Below are 20,366 nucleotides of genomic sequence, written 5' to 3'. Positions count from 1 at the left end.
CTATAGCGGCACACCACGACACGGTAAGTCCTTAGGTAAGCATGACATGATCAGGTTCCTGAGAGGCGCTAGGAGGTTGAATCCCTCCAGACCACGTCTCATCCCCTCATGGGACCTCTCTGTAGTCCTTCAGGATCTACAGGGAGCCCCTTCGAGCCCCTGGAGTCAGCTGAGCTTAAGGCACTCTCTTTGAAGACTGCCCTCCTGACTGTGCTCACTTCCATCAAGAGGGTAGAGGACCTGCAGGCATTCTCTGTCAGTAAAACGTGCCTGGAGTTCGGTCCGACTGGGCTATGTGCCCAAGGTTCCCATGACCCCATTTAGGGATCAGGTGGTGAACCTGCAAGCACTGCCCCAGGAGGAGGCAGACCCAGCTTTGGTGTTGCTGTGTCCGGTGCATGCTTTATGCATCTATTTGGATCAATCGCAGAGCTTTAGAAGCTCCGAGCAGCTCTTTGTCTGCTTTGGTGGACAGCGGAAAGGAAGCGCTGTCTCCAAACAGAGGATCGCCCACTGGGTCATTGGCGCCATCATGATGGCATATCACGCTCAGGATGTGCCGCCCCCCATGGCGCTACGAGCCCACACTATTAGGAGTGTAGCGGCCTCCTGGGCCCTGACCAGTGGCGCCTCTTTGGTAGACATCTGCAGAGCAGCCAACCCAACACCTTTGTGAGGTTCTGTAATCTCCGGTTTGAGCCGGTTTTGTCCCGTGTGTTGTCAGGTCCGAACAGGTAAGTTCCGGGACAGCTGGGTGTACCGGGTGTACCGCTTGTGTATAGCGCCTTTCCCCTCCCATGAGGCGAAGACGTGCGCCTTTGACTTTGAAGTTGTGATCCCTGGATGACTTTCCTCCTTAGCCCTGTGGCAGACGAGTTTGCGGAGAAACTTGCTGCCGGCCCAGTACATGTGCTAACTAAGCCCTGTACTGGGGTAGGTGCTCCACATGCACTGGTTCCCCATAGGTGACCCCATGTGATATATCTTCCACTAAATCGTTTCCCTGTTGGTAAACTGCATCTTCCTTGGACAGAGGCCCCTCTGTCCCCTGTCACCATGCATGTAGAAACTCCTCTCCCCTAAGGCGACTTCTCCACATGACAAGATCATGTGACATATTTCCACTCAAAATAACCCCCCCCCCCCTTCTCTGGGCGGGGTGTGGTCTCTGCGGTGTCTTCCCCTTGGGAGTGACACCCCCCCCGGCGTAGACATTTATGGCCCCCAGTTGGTTAACAAATTCCACTCTTTTTGGGGAGAAAAAAGAGGAAAAGAGGCCACGGCTGGGCTAGCCTGTCCCTATTTGTTGGGCAGATGACTTGTTCCCGAAGGACCATTCGATGCTCATAAGAGTGTTGGGGGAGGTTACGTGATGGCCTGGTCCACTGGCTACGAGGCACACAGCGGTCTGCCTGTCTCGCACTGCCAGTCCACGTAACACAGTTCAGCTAGTTGTGGCGTTTTGTATAGGGACCCCTAGTGTCACTACATCGACACAACATCGAGTGAGTGACAGATAGGGAACGTCCTGGTTACTTTCATAACCTCCGTTCCCTGATGGAGGGAACGAGACGTTGTGTCCCTCTTGCCACAACACTGAACTACCTACTGAAATGGCCGGGACCTTGTCTCGGCTCCTCAGCACAAAACCTGAATAAGTGATTGCATACCAGCTCCTTTTATACCCGTATGTCCGGGGGAGTGGCATGCAAATTCCACTCGCCAATTCCCATTGGCCTTTTTTCAAAAAGCAGAGGTGTTTGGGGCTCCCAAGAGTGACCCCTAGTGTCACTACATTGACACAACGTCTCGTTCCCTCCATCAGGGAACGGAGGTTACGAAAGTAACCAGGACATTTTTCACTGTACATCTTGACAGCAGTCTCCTTGGCGATCATGATTTCAAGCACAATTACACTTCCTTTTGTGGCATCTAGCATTCTGCACATGTGTCAAGTGCTAGAAGTATAATTGAGCTTGAAATCTTGATCGCCTAGGAGACTGCTGTCAAAATGTAAAGTGAAAAATTAGTTATATTTTGGTCTGTTCTCACCCAAAACCAACTGGATCGCTTCAGAAGACATTGATTAAACCACTGAAGTCTTATGGATTACTTTTATGCTGACTTTATCTCCTTTTTGGAGCTTTTGGAGTTCTGGTCGCCATTCACTTGCATTGTATGGACCCATAGAGCTGATATATTCTTCTTAAAAATCTTTGTTTGTGTTCAGCAGAAGAAAGAATATCATACACATCTGGGATGTCTTGAGGGTGAGTAAATGATGAGAGAATCATTTTTGGGTATAGTATCCCTTAAATGTTATAAAGCTTATGGCAATAATAGCAAATTATGATAGATTTGACAAAAATAAGTACATTGGAATGTCATTACCATTGGGAAACACTGAGATGCTCTAGAAGTTGAACTTGACCTTCAGTCCCAGTCAAAAAGTTTCCTCAAATGTAGGGGCCAACTGTGATTATGGAGGAGAGTTGTCCTTCAAAATTTAATGGCAAACTTGCATTCAGGTCTGGCTCCATTCTTGTATGAAAAACCCACTATCATGATCCATACCCAAATGTTTTCTTCTCATTGAACATCCTGTTTCACTTGGAAATACATCACATAATGGAAGTAAAATGGGTTGTGAATACTATTTTCATATTGACTTTCAACAGTGAAACCCTAGATATCACATGCATACAGTAACAAAAAATATCTCTTAACAGTTTTTAAATTAAGGTACTGCAGCATTTGCATTAAGTTCATCCAAACATGTGGACCTGAAAAAGTACTGCATTTATGCTAAAGCTCAGAGGTGGGTAGTAACGTGTTACATTTACTCCGTTACATTTACTTGAGTAACTATTGGAAAATTACTTTTATGAGTATGTTTAATTGTGGTCACTTTTTACTCTTACTCTGTCATTGGTGTGTGAGTGTGTGTGTGTGAATGGGTGAATGAGACAGTGTGAAGCGCTTTGTAGAACCGCTAAGGTTAAAAGGCGCTATATAAGTGCAGACCATTTACCATTTACTTAAGTAAATTTCTGATGAAAAAATTTATGGGCGACGTTCCTGTCGTTACATTATTGGTTTTAATTCAATGAGTGTTATTAAATGCATACTTTGTTGAGAGTTTTTTGAATGAGATTTTTACGACAGCAGAACTTACAGCAGTGCTCTGTCACTCAAGTCAAGCTCATCACTCCTGCAGAAAGCGCTCAAAACAAGCACTTTCTTTCGTCATGCAATGCCTTCATTTTACACCAAGATATTTCAAGATTAAAATTACAGCTCCAATTTAAGAAAGCACGTTGTGGTAAGTTTTGGCAATTTTGTGATAACGTGAGCTTGTCTGTGTCATGATGATAGTCATTTTCAGGGTTATTCTGTATCTATGGGGTCTTAGGAGTTCAGTTTATAAGCATACATTTTTATATCAGTGCTGCAATACATCTGTATCCATGTAAACATGCGCATTAAGTGTAAATGTCTTTTGCCCTGCCCATCATGTGCAGACAGCATTTCTGCACATGCACAGCATTTCTGTGTTTAACAGATGTGGCACGTTTTTCTAATGGACAACAGAGAATACGTTTTGAACTTAAATAAGCCTAACACGCTTCCAAACATAGAGATAAGGTGCAGTTTACCCTTAGTGTACAGAACTAATGATCAAAAGTCTTGTGACGAAATACTGTAACTACTCTGAACTAAGAATCCATGCAGGACTTTAAAAAGCATGATCTTGCTTTGTTTTATTCAGCATTATATATAACTGGGCTTGTGGAACATTGCTCAAGTTTTTTCACTGAAATAATTACTAGAAAGTTTTCAAACTTTTCTTCTAATTGACAGATTCGTTCAAATCTGACAAGCATCCTTAAAGTGATAGTTTAGCCATAAATTTATATTCTAACAACATTTAGTTGTCTTTGTGCCTTCCTGAGCCTATGTCCTACATTTTTATTTTCTCTCTCAAAATGGTTTTCTTTCTCATTTTTTTTTTTTTTTTTATTATTATTTTTTAATTCAGAGAAAATAACATTTTGGAGAGAGAAAAAATTGAGAGAGAAAACAAAATAGAGAAAAGACATCTATTTTTTTATTTAGTTTTTTTATTTCTTTATTTTATTTTTTAAATTTTTATTTATTTTTTTATTTTTTTGTCACATTGCAGTTCAGGGCTTCCGTAATTCAGCAGTTATTCATTGTCAGAAGCAATACATCATTGCCAAATGTTGGAGATTTTAGAAGTAATTAAATTGCATTTTCATCTGTCAGCAATGGTACCTTAAGTTTTATTTAAAGGTGAAGTGTGTAATTTTTTTCGATGTTGAAATACTTTCTCCTATCTCAGTTGAATGTGCAAAGACAATTTTAAGACATTGATAGTTTGATTTCACAGAAAAGTGCAAACACTGTGTTTCTGTGGTACTTTCAATCTTGTTCCATTGTTTGAGCAGCCCAACGTGGAAACACTGACTGAACCAATGGCGTGAGTTTGGGTCAGGACTGCGAAGACAGGCAGAGTGTTTGGGAAACCTGTTTGAAAACAGATATTATTGGCAATTCCTTTTGGTGCTGTTAGTGATGCAGAAATGACACATTTCACCTTTAGTTAATTTACTGACTTAGGGAACATTTACACCAAATGCACTGCACTGTTTTTCAATCGTAAATATGCATTAGACGGATTTCTTCGACCATTGTGCATCATCTCACTGTTTTTTGGGGGGTGTTTCAAAAAGGAGCACCTTTTCGACTTGCCTTGTCAAGTCTAAAAGAACTTCAACGTTCAAAAAATGTGTCTTGAGACAGCTGTGTTCTATATAATTTAATGTGCTGCATCTAGCTTTTTTTAGTACAAGAACAGTTAATAAAAACAGATTTAACCTAAACCTCAAATATACATGGGGCTTAAAGTTGTCATAATAAATCTATTACATTAGATACTGTACATAAGATATAAAACTTGCACTTTATAGTGAAGTATCTCACCAATCAGATGGCATGAATTAGATGTGTATATTTTCATATCTCGTAGCCTGTCCAACCTCTTCCATGGATGTGCTGGTGCCACAACAGATCAACGTTCTCAATGGCACTGATGTCAAAATCCCCTGTGCGTTTACCTCATGCTACAAGCTGGATCCCAGCAAGTTTGCCATGAACTGGACCTATAAGGAAACAAGCAATAGTACAGAGGAGATGGTGAGTGAACAGCAAGACTAAACATTTATATATCTTTTGTAACATGTAAACTTTATCTTACAACTGATTTTTCAAGACAATGTTAGTAATAGTAAAGTTGATTAGAAATGATGCCATCAAATGTGTAAATGTTTAAAGACTTCATGAAATACAATTTTTACTTTTATGGTGTTAATTCCATACAGGGGCGTATATTCTGGGGGGATGCAATAATCAAAACAAGCAAGTACAACCCCCATTATTTATACCATGATCAATGGAAACATGGGTAAAGAATTCACACTGCAATCCCCCAATGTTCAAGCCAAATCTATGCCCTTGAGTCCATATCTGTTAGCTTTGAGGCCATCTAATTTTGGTGTTAAGTCCATATCTGTTAGCTTTGAGGCCATCTAAATGCTAGTGTATTCTTAAAATGTTGACCAAATTAAGGATATACGCAGTTAGAGTTTTCAGATGTTCTCTTCCTGGAAAACGGACCAAAATATTGATGACTCATCTTCCACTCAGGGGCGTATCCACATTTTTGTCCAATAAAAGTTTCTCTAGAATGAGAATTTCCCTCCTCCTAGTACCACCTCCGACTAGCAATAGCAAGCAAACCATGGTTCATGACTATGATGTAAACTAAAGGCTATTTATTATTTTAAAGGAAAAAGCCCCAAGATGTCAACATAGGAAAAAAAAAAAAAAATTGTTCATCAAGGCATTTCATTGAGTCTTTAGATAATAACTACATGATTCTCTTTAGTCTGTCTTTATCTCAATCTACTTTCCTTCCAAAATGTGTGTTTTTTTTTTCTTTTTTTGTCCTAGTTTATGACTTATAAGAACAGGATAACACCACTGAAGTCAAGCCGATTTGGAGACCGTGTTGTTTTTTCTGGGATTCTGGAGAAGAATGATCTGTCAATCACTATCTTGAATGTTCAGTTGACTGATGAGGGCATCTACAACTGCTATGTGCGCAACCCTCCCGACCGCATTCAGGGTCAAGGCACCATCCAGCTCTTCATCCTGACTGAATGTAAGGCTTAATAAAATTCTCCACCATTGAAAATGTAATACAACAAGCTCGTTGTATCTGCACACAATTTATATGTAAGGAATTCACTTTTATAAGGTAATTATGATTAATTCACTTATTGGAGTAATACTGTTCTCATGGCTTATTGAAAATAATATCACAAATATGTTTAGATATGGTTCGAGCTTCGGAGCGCAATCTTTTAAAAATCAAGTGACAAGATTATTTATCAAAATATCCCACAGTCAAATTAGCTTTGAATAGAAACAAGACTTTATTGCTAATCTAAAACATCAAACTAACTAGTTTTGTTAAGTCTTTGTCAGTCCTTGAAGTGTTACGTTGAGTTAATGAAGTGTTATGTTGTGCTAAGTTTTGATGTTTAGAATTATAGTGTGTTCCATTCCAGTGTTTGTTCCACTCCAGCAATTACTACTGTTGAGCCTTTTAGTTTGTTCTGCTCCAGCGTTTGTTCAACTCCTATGATTATAATTAAAGGATTTAAAGATTCCACTCCTGCGTCTCCTATCTTCCTCTACCACTCCTAGACATCCAACGTTACAGAAGGACTGACCCACAACAAAGAAATACGGATTTACATACTGGTTCCTCCCAACGTCCTCCTCTACTCCAGCGATCCCTCTAATCCTCTCCCACTCATCCAGACCCAAACAAATTATGGAGTTTACCGGATTATTCATGGACTTACTTAAACAAGACCTTCCTCTCCTGGAATACACTGCCAAGTTCAGTCAACTTGCCACTTCCTCCAATATTTTGGACCCCTACCTCAGTTCCATCTATGGAATGGGCTTGAACTTTCACCACCCAACAGCCCTTCTGCAAGTGGAGAATCTTTCATTTTTGGAATATGTCAGAGCCACACTGTCCCTACATCTCCTTTCACTTCTAACTACCCTTAAGGAAGACCCTCACAAAGTCCCAGTGGTAGATCCCTCACAGCCTTCCACGGCCCCTATCTCCGCGCCTTCCACGGCCCCTATCACCGCGCCTTCCACGGCCCCTATCTCCACGCCTTCCACGGCCCCTATCTCCATGCCTTCCACGGCCTCTATCTCCATGCCTTCCATGGCCTGTAACCATGCTCCCTGCTGGCCAAAGAGGAGGAGAAGGAAAAGGACTCTTTCCCAATCTCTGCCCATGCTCACGACCACGGAGGTCGTTCCCCAGTCTCTGCCCATGTCCATGACCACGGAGGTCGTTCCCCAGTCACTGCCAGTACTCACGACCATGGAGGTCATTCCCCAGTCTCTGCCCATGTCCACGACCACGGAGGTCATTCCCCAGTCTTTGCCCATGCTCACGACCATGGAGGTCGTTCCCCAGTCTCTGCCCATGTCCACGACCACGGAGGTCGTTCCCCAATCTCTGCCAGTGCTCACGACCACAGAGGTCGTTCCCCAGTCTTTGCCCATGTCCACAACCACGGAGGTCGTTCCCCAGTCTCTGTCAGTGAGCTTGACCATGGAGGTCGTTGCCCAGTCTCTGCCCATGCTCACGACCATGGAGGTAGTTCCCCAGGCTCTACCCGAGCTCTCGACCGTGGAGGTTGTTCCCCAGTCTCTGCCAGTGCTCACCACCATGGAGGTCGTTCCCCAGTCTCTGCCCATGTCCACGGCCACGGAGGTCATTCCCCAGTCTCTGGCAGTGCTCACGACCACTGAGGTCGTTCCCCAGTCTCTGCCAGTACTCACAACCATGGAGGTCGTTCCCCAGTCTTTGCCCGTGCTCACAACCATGGAGGTCATTCCCCAGTCTCTGCCAGTGCTCACGACCACGGAGGTCATTCCCCAGTCTCTGCCCATGTCCACGACCATGGAGGTCATTCCCCAATCTCTGCTAATGCACACGACCGTGGAGGTCATTCCCCAGTCTCTGCCAGTGCTCATGACCACGGAGGTCGTTCCCCAGTCTCTGCCAGTGCTCACGACCATGGAGGTCGTTCCCCAGTCTTTGCCCGTGCTCACAACCATGGAGGTCATTCCCCAGTCTCTGCCAGTGCTCACGACCACGGAGGTCATTCCCCAGTCTCTGCCCATGTCCACGACCACAGAGGTCATTCCCCAATTTCTGCTAATGCATACGACCACGGAGGTCATTCCCAAGTCTCTGCCAGTGCTCACGACCACGGAGGTCGTTCCCCAGTCTCTACCCAAGCTCTCGACCGTGGAGGTCATTCCCCAGTCTCTGCCAGTGCTCACGACCGCGGAGGTCGTTCCCCAGTCTCTGCCCATGTCCTCGACCATGGAGGTCGTTCCCCAGTCTTTGCCCGTGCTCACAACCTCAGAGGTCGTTCCCCAGTCTCTGTCAGTGCTCACGACCACGGAGGTCATTCCCCAGTCTCTGCCCATGCTCACGACCACGGAGGTCATTCTCCAGTCTCTACCCGAGCTCTCGACCGTGGAGGTCGATCCCCAGTCTCGGCCTGTACTCTATTCCACGGCTCTCAGCCCCGAGCCTTCCACGGCTCTGCCCTTCGAGCCTCCCATGGCTCCGCCTTCCACAGCTCTGCCCTTCGAGCCTCCCATGGCTCTGCCTTCCACGGCTCTGTCCCTCGAGCCTCCCACGGCTCTGCATTCCCTGGATCCATCTCCCATGACTCCGCCTTCTATGGCTTTGCCCTCGAGCCTCTCACGGCTCGACCTTCCACGGCTCCGCCCCCAGAGTTTCCATGGCTCCACCTTCCTTGGCTCTGCATTTAACGGTTCCGCCCCAGAGTCTTCCACGGCTCTACCCTTCGTGGCTCCACCCCCAGTATCTTCCACGGCTCCGCCTTTCATGGCTCTGCCCCCAGAGTATTCCACGGCTCCGCCTTTCACGGCTCCATACCCAGAGTCTTACACAGCTCCGCCTTCAGACTCTTCCACGGCTCCGCCCTCAGACTCTTCCACGGCTTTGCCCTCAGAGTCTTCTGCAGCTTCGCCCGCTTCCCCAGAGTGTCCTCCTCCAGCGGTTCCACCTCCTGACCCAGTCCTTGCCCTGTGGCTGCCTCCCAGGCCTCCTTGCCCTGTGGCTGCCTCCCAGGCCTCCTGACCCAATCTTAGCCCTGTGGCCACCTCCCAGGCCTCTGACCCAGTCCCTGCCCTGGCCGCCTCCCAGGCCTCCTGACCTGTGTCATGTTTGCAGTGATCGGATCTTTATGCCGTTCAGATCAATCCATAATCATGTACAATAAATTGGCTTTCAAGGATGTATGTCATCATGATTAACACAGGCTAACGATTGGGGTAAATTCTGTCATGTGACACTACATTTTTGCGTTAATGCCAATTTTCTCAACAAGAAGTGTTTCCAGACCAGTTTTTCGTGACATTTGAAGTATCGACATAGAGTTTATGCACTAGAGTTAAACAGAAAAAATATTATGTCAACACTTGTGGAATTTTAGCGATAATTTTCATTTCCATCAGCTTTATTTTGATGCGCTAAAACTTTTTCCGGTTTTTGAGTCGGAGCGCGCTCTGCTGGACAAACTACGCTATGACACCAATTCTAAAGCATTGTTTTCTGCATTATATGTTCTGAAAAAAGTTTTCATATTGGCGCATACTGATATATCGGTGAAAGGCTAATATCGGCCGACCAATATACTCTTAAGTCCTCGTGGTGGCGTAGTGACTTAGTGACAAACCTCAGTTGCCTCCATGTCTGAGACCGTCAACCCGCACATCTTATCACATGGCTTGTTGAGCACGTTACCGCGGAGACATAGCACGTGTGGAGGCTTCGTACCATCCACCACGGCATCCACACACAACTCACCATGTGCCCCACCAAGAGCCAACCACATTATAGCGACCACGAGGAGGTTACCCCACGTGACTCTACCCTCCCTAACAACCGGGCCAATTTAGTTGCTTAGGAGACCTGGCTGGAGTCACTCAGCATGCCCTGGGATTCAAACTCTCGATCTCCAGGGGTGGTAGTCAGCATCTTTACTCACTGCTACAACCCAGGCACCCGGGTTTGTCGACATTAAATCGTCATGGCAAAGAAGTTGTAAAATTGGCTATAACTTTACACAGAAAAGGTTTGTAAATGATTTTATCACACTAAAATCATGTTTACATGCATATCCTTTATGTCTTATGGCTATACTTTTGAAACAATTAATATTTTAATGTTATAAATTGGCCACATTCACTTCCATTTTAAGTGCCTCACTGTAACCCAGATTTTTGCTTTTTTTAAAGAAAAGGAGGGAGGAGTCAAAATTTATTTTTGTGGTAATCAACATTATGCCACAAATGTTGTTGATTGAGCTTAACTTGTATTGAACCTGGAATATTCCTTTAAGTGCTTGTACAATGTAAAAAGTGCAGTTTAGCTGTCTGAATATGACATTTGTCTGATTTACCTCCGTGCTCATGGGGAAAATGAACATTCGGAAAACACCCCGCATACAGTTTAATGTCTTGCTTGAATACATGGATCGGCTTCTTTCAGCTCGTTATTGAAAAAGCATTTTGAAAAAGCATTTGCGCTGACTGACAGGACGATATAGAGTGCGAGCGCATGACGTCATTGCCATGGTAACCAGACACATTTCAGCTGATTTGCTGAAAACTAGAATGAATGTATCGTCAAATCAACATGTGACGAAACAAAATTGATTTTCTTCTCTGCAAACAATACCAGAGACAATAGCAAGAAGGACAATGAGATTTTATTTAAGAAGAAAAAAATCAGTGACTCTACCAAAAACCGGGACTGTCCTGTGTAATAAACCGGGACGTCTGGTCACCCAATCTATAATTGAAAAAGAGCAGCTCATCAATGCTTTTAAATTAGAAAAACAATAAATAGGTGCTGTTTATCTGTTTTTCAGAGTTGCAGTCTGCTTTAGCAACAAACAAAAAAATTTCCCAGACTATTTAAAAAGTTACAGTGAATTCATCAAGGACCAGATCAAGCTGACAACACTGTGTGGACCACAAGAGACAACAGATGCCTACATGTGTGGATACATTACGCCTAAAAAGACTTAATAGCCCGATATTAATAATATTTTTCTGCATTTTTAATTTTAATTGTTTTAATAAACTGTGAGAGACATGATGTGGGTGACTTGACTTAATAAAGTTCTTAACCATGATGAAACCACAATGCGAGCACCATCTTGGCTGCACAAACAGCGTGTGTGATTTTTCCAATTGTAAGGTCCTGTGCCGTGTGAAACTGCCTTGTAGTTTCTAGGACATTGGCTAAATACTTGTCTTTATGTGTTCGTCATGCTAGCCACCTCGGTAATCGATGTTATACAGCAGTCTCCATAGTAACATTCAAGTGTATTGGTTGACTGAGTGTGCGGCTCTGCAGATGTGTTTACTCAACACGGTGAAACAAACTCTGGCTATGTCTACGACATCAGAGGGTGCTACAACTGCTTGCAGACAGAGTGTCCATTTATTTCTGTTTCATTATTTTTATTTATTTATTTTGTTCATTGCAGTCCAAGTTCGAACTCGAGTACCCCAACTCAAATTTGTAGTTACACTGTTAACTTTACCCCTAACCCAACCCTTACCCCAAAACCTAACTCTAATCCTAACCCTGCCCTTACTCCTAAACCTACATGTTCCTCAACCTCAGTAGCAGCAAATGTGGGAATTTTGAAGAACAACATGTAATTACACAGTAAATACATAGTCTTATATGTATTTAATGTTAGTACATAGTAGTTAAGGCCATCTTATATAAAGTGTGACCAACTGAACTTCATGGAGTCTATAGACAATGCCTTGAGAACCATCGATACTTAATTTAGTCTAATTCAATTTGCAATAGGATATCTCAAATTATATTAAAGAGACACCAGCACTTTCAGCGAAAGTTTGGAGATGTACTTGTGTTTCCTTGCATTGCTTTGGTCTGTTGGCTCTTTGCAGAACTTTTTTGTTGTTCTGTCGATGTTTTGGACCTCTGTTAAGATTGTGGATAGTTTTTTGATGTAATGATGAGCTTTGAAGTGAGGCCTTCCGCAAGGAAGACTCACGACTCCCATCACGTGGGTGAGTCACAGAGCACAGAGGTAGAAAAGTTTCCTCAGAACTTTACATTCCGAGCTTTCCTGGACTCTACATTGTGCGAGGATAGAGGGGCACCGAAGAAGGCTAAGAGCCACAAGGGCAAGAGAGGAAGCAGAGGAGCCAAAGAAGAGCTTAAGAAGAGGAACGAATAAGAGGGCGTTCGTCCTAGGTGGGGAGGATTTGTACTGTTGAGGTTGGCCACACTCCAAAGGTGTCTTGAGTAAAATCAGAAGTATCTTTTAAGATACCAGGTGATCATCTCTCTGTCCCTCCTTCTGAAGGTGATTGATGAGTCTTTGTCTGTGAAGATTCCCATTTCCTGCTCAAAATAGGGCAACATTTAATCATGCATTTTATAGACATGATATCTGTTAACATCAACATTCTCTATATAAATGGGCAAGTATTTACATATGAAACATGACAAATTTTCCTTTTATGGTTACTTCACTACACATTAACATTTGAATATACATTATTATACATTGTATAATTGAGCATCATGTATGCACAAGGTCAGAATAATGCATTTTATGATTCTAACCACAGTCAGGCATCATGTGAGGCATCTTAGCATATTAAAATTAGGTTATGTGCATTCAGAAGTGTAGAATTATGAGACAATGGAGTCTTTGTACAGTGTAATAGCTCATAATACATATATATATATATATATATATATATATATATATATATATATATATAGATAGATAGATATGCATTGTTAAATCCCAAGAAAAATTAGTTTTGCAACTGTGTTAAAGTTCCTGGATTATGATGTGATGTCCTCGTCTCGTACAGAGTTTTAGCATGTGACACAGGAAATGTCTCATTTTTAAGTGTGTCAAATTGGTGAAATCAAAGGACAAAGGAGCGTCTAAGATTTCCATGGCCAACCCTGGGGGGTTTCTTCAGAAGATGGCCTTTAACTCATGTGAATGGGGGGGGGGGGGGGGGGTAATATCAGCGTAGTTCCAGGATTCAAGTCATTCAGTGTGGAAATTGATAATTCTTCTGCCCATAAGATCCTACATATGAGAAGTGCTGCAGTACACAGTTTAGGGTCAGTTTAGGGTTTCAAGTTTGCTCAGAGAAGTTCAGTCAAAGAGGAAAGTAAGAGACAGTGATGAAAGTATCAGATTGAGAATGAGATTTTAAAAGAAGACAATGCATTAGTAGGATTGAGTCAAGTACTCACAGAGGAGATGTGTTTTTAGTTGTTTTTTTGTAAGAGAATCGGCTACACAGGTGGAGCTAACCAGTCACACATGACATTGACAACATTTTGTAGGTCACTTGAGGCGCTTTTCTGGCATCAGGCTGAACATTTAACATTGCAGAATAATGTTGTTCCATACCAATCTGGCTCAACGGCTCGATAACAGTTTCTTTTTCCTCTGTTGTGGTTCAAAATTTTGGATTAGAATGGACTGACTAACTATAGGAATAAAAAAAAAAAAAAAAAAAAAAAAAAACAATTGGAGGTGAGAATGGCAGTCTTTTCATTAATACAAAATATTCGTAACTTTTTTTATAGTTATAGTTTTCTTAAATAGTAGTTTTATAAAAGAACAACTTAATTCTTAAGAATGTTTAAATCCAGCCCCAATTCTTTGTGAAAGCAATGGAAACTGCCTTTCTCAGTAGAAGAAGCTCCGTATTAGCTAAGATCAAATACTTAAGTGCTTAAGTGCACTGACATTGCATGAACCCTTTCTTTACTGTACTCGAAGCCATGTGCTTTCCCAGTGAACTCTGCTGTCAGTATCTCTTGTTCTTTTTTCTCTTGCAACATGCAGTACCACCACCAAGAGACTCGACCATTGCTGTTGCCATGGGGGCATCTGTGGGGGGCATTCTTGCTCTGCTGATTCTGTCTATGGTGGTGGTGAAGTGTATTCGCAGACACAAGAACCAGGAGCTGATCTCAGATGAGCAGAAGATGGAGGAAGAGGGCAAAGCAGATGGAGAAGGAGGCACAGAAGAAGCTACAAAGTAAGAACATATTTTTGTCTTTCTTTCTTGAGGCTAATTTAGACTTACTAGGCAAACAGTCTTATTTCAGTTTGCCTTTAAATTATGACAAAATTCCCATTCGAGCTCACTGAATTCGGTGTTCTGCAGCTGAAATTGGACTGTGCTTGGTGAAATTTCGAACCACTTCCCCCAGTGGCCAAAGCTGGAAGTGTTCTTGAGATTAAATTTCCACAAATAGTTAGCAAATAGCAAATAGTTTAAGCAAGTTGTATTTTCAGTGATAAATTATGTAATACAGTCAACAGGAATGCATTGTTTATGAACCCTACTACCTAACCCAAACTCCAAGCATATACCTATCCATCAGTGGAGTAAAAATTTAATTTTAGAGCAAAAAAATCAATCTCTGAATTGTGCCCACCATTGTTTCTATGAATTACTTCCTGGTTTCCATTGGGCCAGAACATGTGTCTCGGAGATTGTTTGCCCAACGCACTCAGTAATGCCACAGGATGAACAAATTTTAATTGATGCAAAAATGTCTGATACGGGATGGCGTATGTTGATTTGCCATGTGATCATGTTGGAAATGCACTGACGTTTTTATTCTGCTAAGATGTTTGTTTGGTGATATTTCTCCTGTTCATGTACATTCCTGAAATTCTTGACCTAGGAAAACTCGAAGAGCGATTATGATTGGTTAAAACTAATTGTGGGTGTGGTTTGGACGTAATATATTTTATTTACAATCATGTGTGCCTCCTGAGGATATTGTAGCTAGCTAGTTACTATCTTAACTGTAAGTAAGGGATAATGTACAGCCAGCCGATAATCGCAAAATAAACCCCAACAGGGTGATCAGGACCCAAACGCAAAGTGATAACCACCGGATGACTGTACATTATCCCTTACTTACAGTTAGGTTAGTAATTAGCTATTTTATGATAACAATAAGTTACAATCTGTTGGTGTTTATTTTGCACAAATCTGACTGCTCATTATCCACCTTATAACAAGACTACTTGCCAAATAAATAAGTAAATGGACCATAATCAATGAAATATTGATTTGAACTGAAATTATGTTATAATATAAGAAGAAAGAAATAGCTGAACAGCTGATTTGCACCTCTGGTTTGTGTCAGAGTTCTGGTGTTGTTTATTTTTGCGAAAATTACTGTATGACTGCTCATTATCCAGATTATTACAAGACTAGTTGCCAAATTAATAAATAAGTGGACATGAAACAATGATATGAGTTGAAATTATTTTATTAGCTTACTTGTAAAGACTGATATGAGAAGTATGAAAGATGACATGTCTTAATCCACAGATGTTTGGTTGTTGCGTGACGCTAGATGGCGGCATTAACTAATCAGAATTGAGTATTCCAGAGACCCGTGTAATAAAAATGGATAACTTTGATGCCTGTCTATCCAAGGTTATTGTAAAAACAATTTTACAACTGAGACATCTTACCTACTGATATGTCGTACACCCGAGAGTTGACATCCTTCTGTGAAGGTATCCACAACAAACTAATTTAAAATGTAACCGCACGTAGTATAAACACAAGCTTTGTTCGCATATGGTGCTTTAGTTCATTCAAATGAAAAAAGGTTGGCTTCATCCATAGTAGAAATTAGACTTTATTTGAGTATTTCTAATCAAACTGCGTATTATGAATTCAACCATTTTATCAGATACCTGATTTCAGTGTGAACTCTTACCTACTCTTTGTATGTATCCATGCTTCCACTAAAACAGACAACCCTAACCCTAAGCCCTGTCCTTCAAATTCAGGTAAAACTCGATTGATGGCTGTTGTGTCTTGATGGTCCTGTGACTGTAGTTGACAGAGTTCCTTTCAGGTTTTGCTTTCTTTCTGTCCATCATCAATTCCTTTCATAACGGTCCATCTTGTTTTTGAACTTGCCTATTCTAGAGGTTGACCAATTTATCGATTTTGACAATTAATCAATTACAATTAAATTGCTGCTCATATTTGTTATATGACAATATTTACTTTATAGTGTTTATATTGTAATATGTTGTATGGGATTGCAGTGGTGCGTATGTTCCCCTTACCTGTTTGTGTAAGCAGCTGGGAGCACGTACATTTCAAAATAAGAGTCCCCATTGGATTGTTTTTCAGAGGTAAAAATCCTGTATCAGATCTCTCTCTCTTTTTTTTTCTTTCTTTTTTTTTTTTTTTTAATAATTATTGGGATTTTGGTTGCACAATAAAATGCATCTGGGATTTCATTCAATTTGGACTCCTGTAGACTCAATATATGGGTGCCCTGTCACAGGAAAGACTAAGAACGTTTAACATATTCAATATATAGATTTTAAAAATTATTGGCTTATACCTTAGTTTTGGGTATCGGCAAAATCAGATATCGGTCAACCTATAGCCTCTTCTCTTTCACCCTCTCATAGTTTTTCTTTTAGACTTCGGTTGAAGGAATGTGTCATTTTCTCAATATGAATTCTGGGTTACCATTCATTTGATGACATGCATGGACTTTCTTTCACAAAGAAAATGAATACTATTTTATGGCCAATACAGTTTTTTCATTGTGACATTATTTTCATGACAATTAAAGGGATGTCCACTTAGAAATAAAAAATACCTTTTTTTTTTTTTTTTATAAAATGAAAGTAAATGGTGACTGAGTCTAATATTCTGCCTAATTATTTAGTTTTGATCGTCCAGCCCTAGTGGCAGGTACTCTAGTGGTTTTGTTGCCCTCTGAACTGTAGTCATTCTCTCACATCCCTTCTTTCTTATGCCTTACAGAAATGTATGAATCTCCTGCCTGAAGATATGTACAAGTTGTTTGACTCTTCATCCTGTAAATGTCTCATTCAACATTCCTAAAGGCTCGATTCTCTTGTGTAGACATCAAACATGTCATTTTATGAAGACACCTGCCACAGTGATATGATGTCCTGTCATTGATGACAAATTACAAAGGGTTTCTCAATATGTCAGGGTAATGTAATAATTACAGTAGAATTCTACAGACCTTTTATTTGGTCCACAGCTTTTTCAAACTCACTAAATGTCTTTTTTCTCCAACTACTGCCAATGTATTAGCCATCCAGTATTTCTGCTGAGGATTTTCTAAATGGATACATTTTAAGTGTTATTAAAATGGAAAAAGCACACAAAGTTCTTCTTACAACTACCAAAGTCTTTTTAATCTAATTTATAATTTTTGACAGATTTTTAGGAAATCACTGCCTTTAACTTCCTCTTAAGTGTGTTTGTGTGTACAGTATGTGTGTGTGCCTTCTCATTGTGCCAGTTGAGTTTCTGCTCCTAGTGCGACTTAATGTTAAGATCAACTCGGTAAAACAGCAAAAGATTTAGCAGTGATACATTGTGCCTACCAAAATGGTAGGAACATGACTATTCATCAGTGTAACACACCTCCAAAACATGTACAATCATTGCATGCTGATATTCTTGCATATGACACACATAAATTGCAAAAAAACAATCCATCAATTTTCACAAGCATCTATAAAATCTTGCTTTCATACATAAATGTGGTAATTTCAGGTGCAATGTGGCATGTAAAAAATGCTGGTTGATATTTGTAGATAAATAGATAAAAACCAAAAAACCTAAACATAAAATAAATTGCTAGTATTATTGATTGTGCTAAATATGTATGTTTTGTTATTTTATGTGGAAGATGTCATTTTTGTTTTTTTACACCAGTATCTTGAACGCATTAGTTGTGAATTTAATTTTACTTAATTTGAAAGTGCACTTCATATTTAATCTGATAATCAAATTTAAATGCTAATCTTAAAATCCATTATGAAAGAGGCAAAAAAAGCTTTTCAGTTAAATAACAGGCTTGTGCAAATGACATATATTGCAAGGAATAAGTGAATGTTTAATAATGTATATTTAAAGAATATGTTAAACCGCTAATAAAAAGGTAAAAACTATCAAAGAAAATAAGAAAATTAAAAATATATCTTGACTGCTGCTTAAATATGTTTTCAAATAAAAAAGAAAACACAAGTCATGAAACCTTTTATGCTAACTATCAATTCTCAATCTAAAAATGTTAAGGGTATTTTCACCAGATCTTAAAAATCTGCTGTTTTCATTTTGAATTCAAAGATTATGAACTCAAATTTAATACAGACTGAAGTTTTCGCGTGTCAGAGGTTGCTGCATTTTAGACGTGTCCCATGAATAATTTCAGACTATGCACCATCTGCTATTTCTAATGATTTGTTCAAATAACAAACTCTACAGTATTACACTGTAAATTTGTGTGTGTGGGTGTGTGTGGAAATGTGAGGAGATAGAAATGTGTTTTTAATAGTTCTATGTAATTGAAAGTAAATATATCTAAATATACCAGACTCATATTAGGTATACATAATTTTTGTCATTCTTAATTTTGTTATCACTTTTCTAGATCTTGTTTTACTTCACCATGTATGATCATCTGTTATAACACCATTTATGCTGCATATATGGCCCAAAGCCTCTTTATTCCTTTTCATATTGTATTTTAATGTCTCATGCTGTTTTATGTTGACAACTTCTTGTAACATTTACAAAAATGTACCAGAAAGTACAAATATCATGGTATTATTTGAAGTACCCTAGAGTACATTGTAAATACCAAGGTACATGAATTTAGTAATCATTCAGTACCATAGTACTACCATCTGATACCATAACTGTACCATGTTACCGTAGTACTTTTTTGTTAATGGAATGTATTCTTTGTTTATTATTGTTTATTGATTTTTCATTCAAATTGTTTAAATGTGTTGTTTTTTATGGACTATACTACTTATTATGTAATAATCATTTTACAGTTGATAAATCCAAGCTTATTTGACAGATCAAATCATTGGGATGAGCTAAACCATCAGGACAAATACTATGACTATGAATCCACTTATAATTTAATTTAAAATGACATCCAATTACTTTGTTTCACACATAAGCATGTAGTAAGCATTGTGAATTATAGTCATGTTGGACTGTGAATTTTTGTGTAGATATTTGCATAATGTGAGCAAAACTGCACCCACAAAATATGAAGTGTATTCATTCCTGAATATTATAACAGAACCATTAAGCTCATAATTTGATTAGCTATGCAGCAGTTAACATTAAACTAGCTTGTGGAATTCAGTCTGTGGCACAATGACTTTCATGTTTGGTGCTTTAATGGTTACCATTTAGAGGTTGATTCATTTGCTTTTATTGCCAGGCAATACAGCTCTCTATCCCTGAATATCTTCTTTTAGAATTAGACAAGGATGTTCTAGTTACTTGGTTACATGTATAAGTATGTAATAATAGGCATGATATTGGATCATACTGCAAGTCATAAAAATCAATTTTGCACTGCTAGATACCTCGCATTATATTGAAAAAGTGTCACTGACTACACAAATATGATGTAACCTTGTAAATTAGACTGTTGATTGTACTGCCTTGATGTTTACTTTGATACATTTCCCTATTTGTATTACATCAAGATCATACAAACATTTCTGTAGACATAATTAACAGTAGTGGTCCAGTGAGGCTTGTTGAGATGGTTTAAGGACCATTTTTTGCCTGTTTTTTTCATAATGCATGCCTCTGTTTCAGTGTGTCTCTGAAGGTGTGACCCTGGCCTACTTTATGAACACATATGCTTGCACTGCACCATAACTATGAGCTGCATCACTGTTTTTTTTTTTTTTTTTTTTTTTTTTTTTAAATAAAAATAAACATTTTATCTCTGTTCCTTTTTGTACCATTTAACTGACGTATTTAGTATCAAAGTGAAAATTCTGTTAATTTACTCACCCTCATGTTGTCCAAAACTGTATTGCTTTCTTTCTTCTGTGGAACACAAATGGCGATGTTTAGCAGAATTTCCATTAACAAAGGTGCTGTTATCCATACAATGAAAATGAATGGTGACCAGGGGCTGCCATGCCCTGAAAAAAAAAACAAAAAAAAAAACACAAAGATACCATTAAAGAAGTTCATATGACACTTCTGAAGACATACAATAGCTTTGTGTGAGGAACAGGCGATGGGCCTTAGAGTCT

General features: G+C 40.1%; 2 protein-coding genes across 3 annotated transcripts in view; both read left to right on the top strand.

The window, feature by feature from the left end:
- The window catches only part of LOC127422041 (sodium channel subunit beta-2-like), a 53,066-nt gene extending 33,047 nt beyond the window's left edge, over positions 1 to 20,019 (top strand). Inside the window, exons 2-5 of the mRNA XM_051665376.1 lie at positions 5,051 to 5,217; positions 6,034 to 6,244; positions 14,094 to 14,289; positions 17,074 to 20,019. Of these exons, the coding sequence (XP_051521336.1) occupies positions 5,051 to 5,217; positions 6,034 to 6,244; positions 14,094 to 14,289; positions 17,074 to 17,083 (584 nt within the window). The 3' untranslated portion in view covers positions 17,084 to 20,019. The remainder of the gene's footprint in view (positions 1 to 5,050; positions 5,218 to 6,033; positions 6,245 to 14,093; positions 14,290 to 17,073) is intronic.
- Positions 6,256 to 11,081, top strand: LOC127422039 (mucin-2-like). Of its 2 annotated transcripts, XM_051665373.1 has the most exons (3): positions 6,256 to 7,891; positions 8,009 to 8,164; positions 8,282 to 11,081. In XM_051665373.1, the coding sequence occupies exons 1-3, from the start codon at positions 6,923 to 6,925 to the stop codon at positions 9,296 to 9,298; spliced, it is 2,142 nt and encodes a 713-aa protein (XP_051521333.1). In that variant the 5' UTR covers positions 6,256 to 6,922; the 3' UTR covers positions 9,299 to 11,081. The 2 variants fall into 2 exon arrangements, with proteins under 2 accessions (XP_051521333.1, XP_051521332.1); XM_051665372.1 differs by having other exon boundaries at positions 8,009 to 11,081.
- Positions 20,020 to 20,366: the final 347 nt, after the last annotated feature.

This window comes from Myxocyprinus asiaticus, chromosome 31 (genome assembly GCF_019703515.2).
Source record: "Myxocyprinus asiaticus isolate MX2 ecotype Aquarium Trade chromosome 31, UBuf_Myxa_2, whole genome shotgun sequence".
In the NCBI taxonomy this organism is placed as follows: domain Eukaryota; kingdom Metazoa; phylum Chordata; class Actinopteri; order Cypriniformes; family Catostomidae; genus Myxocyprinus; species Myxocyprinus asiaticus.
This window is presented reverse-complemented; position numbering and strand designations above follow the sequence as displayed.